Genomic DNA, 6,000 nt, shown 5'->3' with positions numbered 1-6,000 from the left:
TTGAGTTATTTTCAACTTCGACACATTAATAACACATTTGGCATAAAAGATATATCACTGGGAGTGAAATTTAATTGAGCTTAATTCCCGAAATACGATTAGCAGGTGTATAAACAGCACAGGATATTAAATGTGTTAACAGAGCCTGGGTTCGTGGTGCGTTGTTAATAAATTTCCTCTATCCACCCTCCCCTCCCCTCCTCCTCCCCCCCCCCTCCCCCCCCCCCCCCCCCCCCCCCCCTTTGCGCGTCCCGCATTTCGCTAGCAGGAAGGTGGTCACCCTAACCGGGTTCCAGAAGCTTGTCGGCCACGCCCATCCAAGCGTGTGGAGGCTGATTGAATGCCTACAGCAAAATCAGGCGCTTGTTGCCACGACATTATCACAAGCCCGAAGGGGTGAGCCCCCAGTGAAGCGGGTGCGAAAAACCACTCGGCGGCTGCAGAATCGTCTGAAAAATATTTGTGAGGAGTTCCAGGTGCGCCGAGATCTACCAAGACTGCTGGAGCTAGCAGGGGAATGCATTCGCTTCTAACCAATCGATAAACTTGTTTCTACTCTAATCAACAAACCATGCGCCTGTCAGATTTAATGTATCGTTGCAATTTAGTGTCGCACGCATGCACCTAAGTAGTCCGCGCACTTAAGACAAACATGAAATTTTCTCCAGGAGAGGTTTTGTCCGGTCTATGAAGAAATGGGTGAGCTTTCGTCTGGGAATCTCTGCGCACAGCTGTGTCGGTCTATGCACTAGCAGCAACTGGTCACAAATTATCAGGATTTTTTTTATTGGAAATCACATCGCCTCTGCACATTTCAGGGCAAACGTAACAAGGATGGGTAATACAATATGGAACAACTTTTAGTGCTTCTAAAACGAAACACCCCTTTTCGAAAGTACCTCAGCCCTACAAACATTCGAAATATTTTTCATGTGTTTACAAGATCCGCACTACTAATTAAATATTCAAAAGTGGCGATTCATCCTAGGTTGTTTTCTGGACTTCCAATTTACCTTTCAAAAACTGGCTTTGAACCATGAATCGTCAAAATGTGCCAAATCAGGCCCCAATTTAACGTACACACAAAAACTGAGCGGCATGACAACACACAAATTATCCAGATGTAAAAATAAAAAAGGGGTACTCCAGCGTCTAGCATCTTCCATATCTGACAAGGTAATGAATTGACATTTTCCCAAGATCAGAAACAAGCAAAAAAAAAATGATAACAAAACGTAAGGTGAAGCAGATAACAGAATGTGCCAAAGCTATTTCTGCAGTGATACGATTTTCTTTTCCCCCCAAGGTAGGCATTCACAATGCTATATACAAGTGTCACTCTCTCAGAAACAAAGGAAACACGCTTCATCCGAATTTCTCATCAAAAGTTAGGCGTAATCAAATTGCAATATCAGCAGCATAGTTGCTTTCTAGTACTTTCCAAAGATGGCACGGTCACCCACTCTTTCTGGTAAAAGACTGCAGTAATTATCAAAAATACTCAACTGGTTTTGGCTTGCCAAATGCTGCAGCCCAGATCCCATAGTTACGAAGCCCAACTAGGTAGTCCTATACTTCGTTATTGCTTAAGTCCAGGCGCAGCCGACGCTACGAGCTAATGGGATCAATCAAGCAGCATTAAAGGCACAAGTCACTGGGCCTTCTTTGTTTTGTGATTGGTTCAGCGATGATAGAACACTTTCATAAACATGAGGAACACCATGATGGTGGCCTTTTGACGCTGGCTGATTGGTCCCATCAGCTCGTAGCGTTAGCAGTGTTTGAACTGGAGGTAAAACGGCGTATACTGCCAAGCAAAAAGCAATGCTGTCATGCACCCTAAATGGTGTGCATTGCCCTCCTGGTACTACCACTGTAGTTGGGACAGGGTTGCTGTGAAATCTGTAGGCTACCTATCAAACCAAGCTGGTGGCTACACTGCTATTGTAGTAAGGTACGCAGGTATTACTTATGGTGATCAGCTTACGGATATGCTCACACACATGCACAAGGTTTAGAACCCGACCTTACTTCCCCGACTGTTCTCTAGCACAGTACGTGATGTATGAAACGGACATGTAAACTAGACAGCTGAAAGCGACTTCCCCTTGCTTGCCACACAAAACCTCACATTTGACACGGGAGTGCTAGCTATTGCCTCCTAGAGCAGTGGTTCTCAAATAAGGGTCCGCAGACTCTTTGGGGCCCGCGAAAGCATTGTAGGGGACTGCGAAGCCCTACCTCATCAGTATAGCCCGGCAATAAAAGTTGTCTTTTTTCAAATCGAGAAGAAATGTTTCAGTTTTCTGGCAAGTTTTCTCCTGTGTATGCCAATAAGAGAGGTCTACTTCACACTAGCCCTTAGTTTTATTCATTTATTAAATCATTATTATATTTAACCTTTAACTTTCCCCTCCAGGGTCTTCCATCATCTCTGCCGATTCACAAGGGGTCCACGAAACATCGATGGTTGAGAACCACTGTCCTAGAGGAAGAGCCACGCAGGAAGCCAGAATATGTGAGAACAAACCATCACACATAAAACCTATACTAAATGCACTGCTGCCAGAACAGCAGCAACGAATGGTCTGCAGTGTCTGAAGATAATTTAATGCTTTCCTTTTTGTGCCACTCTTACCACATCCAACAGCTGGCAACCATAAACCTTGAGAGAAAGGTGCCATGCCTACAATGTACGTTTGATGTTTAAATCTATCTTTACCATTAACGTACTGAAAAAAAGGGCAAAACAAGTTAGCTTAATGATGCATATATATTTCCAATAGACCTTGAAAATGATGTTCTTTCTACCATTCTGGGACCTACAATGACATACCTCAAATTTCAGATCTACTCTATTGATGTCTAGCTGGGTTTCTCATCACATGACAATGTCCCATGTTCAGCCGGGGGAAGCTTCACACTAGTGAGCAAAAGTGATGGAGAAATTTTCAGACTAAATAGGAACATGAAATGGGTCAGTTAGTCTCGTTACAATTTAATTGCTGCCATCTATCTCAACAGTACGGGAAGATCTTGAGTGTAAAAGCCACTAAGCAAGGAGTGCATTTGTTTTCCGAGACATTGAAAACAATTGGGCATTGATCGATCCTTTTCCTGACAATATTTTTTTTACTTCCCAGATACATATTCCAGCTTATCACGGTCATCATGCACGTGGTGATGCCCTACACGGCCATAGCTCCAGACTGTAGTGTCATACAGGATGACCGATAGAACAAATCTTCTGACTGCACAGGTATATTCAAACTAGGAGTTTGTCCATATTAGAGCAAAGAAGCAGTAAATGAAATTAAGTTGTTTGTATCGCCGACCTACTGAGCCAAACTGAAATACCCTATCGGATATACGCTAGTCACAAACAGAATGACGACAGGGCACATCTTTTAAACGGTCGGCCTCCAGCACACGCTCCATGGCTTCCACCGTGCCTCGGCCGTGCGCGCGCCACTCGAGCTGCATGAGACGTTGAAGCATTGTCAAAGTCAAGAAGCTCACGCTGAAGGCGGGACAACTGAAGCTCCTTCCTGCCGTCCTCACTTTGTCAGTAACTATACCCGAATAATTTGGTGCTCCCAGGCTGTTCCCAAACCCATCATTTGTGTCAATCCTGATTTCCCTATCGCTGCTCAAAACAAAGATGCTACTAAAAACCACCGACATAACTCGTTCGGAAGGAATGAAACTCGTAAAACCGATAAACAGACGGCAATAAAACTCGGCAGGCTGCCCCTAGCAACCGTTGCATCAAACTCACTGCTGCAGAGGCACGACGCTGCTTCTGCCCCCTCATTTCTGAGAGAGTAACAGTAAAACAATGACAGGGCCACAGGTAGAGGTGAGCAAACGGTGGTCTGAATCTAGCAGCACAAAATCCTTCGAAGCTCTTCAAGATGGAAGCTTAGGCAAGCTGGTGATTCATTAGAGGCAGCAACGGCACAAACAAGACCAGTAGGAGGCATACACAGAAAACAAACGTAGATGAGTTGTAATGCTCGAGTCCCACTAGAGCGACAAGCAGAAGCAACCGACGAGCCTCGTTCCTTTTGCAATATGCATGCGAAGGTACCATTGGCACGCTCGCAGTCTCTTGGTGCTCGTTAAGTAAGCACGAATGATTGTGAGCCTGCCAAAGGTACCTTCGCACGCATGCTGCATGCGCACGAGGCTCGTCGGTGTCAGTGGTTTCTGTTTGTCGTTCCAGTGGAGCGAGGGCATAAGTCAGCACCCTTGTTTGTCTTTTTGTATGTCTGATTTGTTGTCCTGGTCTTCTTTGCACTGCTGCTGCTGCCTATAATCATTCAAAGCGTTCACTCGGCTTTCGCAAGCCTGATCCAATCGTCTCCTACAGGCTTGCAGAGGAATGAGTAAGCATTACTAGATTCAAACTGCCACCTGCCCATCTCTGACCACGAGCCGAACAACTCGCTCGCCCTAGTCGACTCCCGCTTCTTCTGTCTTGAGCCTCTTCTCTGGGTTAGAGCTCATTGCGTCGTCAACCCCATCGCCACTCCTCTTTGCAGACGTCTCTGCGTCTGCCGGATGGGAGGTCTTCGCCTGGTCGTCCCCCTCGTCCTCTCCGTCAAGGTACTCATCCCACTTCTTGAGGCGCTCTTCCAGCTCCTCTTCCGTCTCGATGATCTTGTAGCGCGTCTTGCCGTCCCATGTCTCAGCGGAGAGCTGCCGCTGGGCGAACCAGCGCCCGTTCATGAGCTCGATGCAGGCGTCTGCTTCTTCGGGCTCCTTGAACGTCACTGTGGCCACTCCATCAGGGTTGCGCTGCAAAACAGAGCAGAGAGGCAAGAGCATTCAAAAAATGACTTAAATGCAGTCACAATGTAGGAGACAGTCAGGAAAATTTTGAAAGGGCCTTTAAAGGAAAGTTTTTGCAGTTTCTTCATGGTTGCTTTTTTGTCTCAAAATTGGTTCAGCGCACCAATATACCTAGCTGAACTACACTCGGGGCCAACTTTCTCTGGCAATGATGAGAAAGCTAGGGGGGCAGTGCTAACGGCTCTGTATTATTGCGCCAAGTAGTTCCTGACTGTTTCGGTTACAGTTTGGGTTTTGGCGTGACAGACACGCATTTGTTACAGAGTTTGTCTCTTTGTACGAGTATCGCAGTTGGGGTGTTGAACCACAATCACTGATCATGCGGACATATCCGCGTCTCTTTCCCTGTGTTTCAGCCGTTTCGGCACACACGAGCCAACGCTTTGACCAAAAGAACTCGAACCGACTTCCTAGGTAAGTTACACCGTGGTCCACCTTGTCGAATCCCATTCGTCTTGCAATCGACGCAGATATGTGGCGTTGATTTAAGAAATGCTGTGAATTTCATTGGCACTGCAGTTTCGAGGTTATTCACACGTGTAATCTGGTGCTGAAAAATCATAGCATGGGTGCAATACACCGAAATAGGAGCCCACATGCTATGGCACCAAGTCAAATCCTATATGGATCATGTTCAGTTATTGCTGACCCTAGGGGGATCGGTGGTGCACCACAGCTCGGAACATATATAGCGAAAGCTTGCACTGCAGAACCCAGGAATCCTGGGTTCTGCAGTGACCCCTGCTTGCTTACGCCGGTGAGCTGGCTAACCAACCAGTATACAGAAACAATGAAAAGTCTTGGTTCCCTCCGTCTCACTTGCGCATGCATACTGTACACCACTCGCTTGGTTCGTTTTGACAACTTTTGGTTGCCAAACTTCACAAAAATCCTATGGGGCAAAAAAAGACAGGAGCTCACAGAAGTTACCAACAATATATACACCATACTGACTACCAAAAATGCACACCACATAAAAAAGACAGCATGTTAATTTTGCAGGGAACTAGGAAACCTGCGGCAAACTTAAACCAAGAAAACCCAAGGAAGCTAAAAAAAAATGCTACAAATTTGGCATATCTGCACACACTGCAGTGCACCGCAAGATGGTCTGCGGTGGCGTGCAGTAGGTGCGGCTACGAACCT

The 6,000-nt window shown here is 46.2% G+C and overlaps 1 protein-coding gene across 2 annotated transcripts in view; it reads right to left on the bottom strand.

Annotated features, from left to right (window-relative positions):
* Window positions 1–769: 769 nt before the first annotated feature.
* The window catches only part of LOC8036701 (HIV Tat-specific factor 1 homolog), a 43,094-nt gene continuing 37,863 nt past the window's right edge, over window positions 770–6,000 (bottom strand). For both annotated transcript variants that reach the window (XM_029972060.4, XM_040498572.2), the window contains one exon: window positions 770–4,800. In XM_029972060.4, coding sequence (XP_029827920.3) covers window positions 4,456–4,800 — 345 coding nt within the window. In that variant the 3' untranslated portion in view covers window positions 770–4,455. The remainder of the gene's footprint in view (window positions 4,801–6,000) is intronic.

The sequence above is a fragment of the Ixodes scapularis genome, unplaced genomic scaffold (assembly GCF_016920785.2).
Source record: "Ixodes scapularis isolate PalLabHiFi unplaced genomic scaffold, ASM1692078v2 ptg004327l_1__unscaffolded, whole genome shotgun sequence".
Classification (NCBI taxonomy): Eukaryota; Metazoa; Arthropoda; class Arachnida; order Ixodida; family Ixodidae; genus Ixodes; species Ixodes scapularis.
The sequence above is the reverse complement of the archived record's forward strand: the minus strand, read 5'-3'. Positions and strand labels throughout refer to the sequence as shown.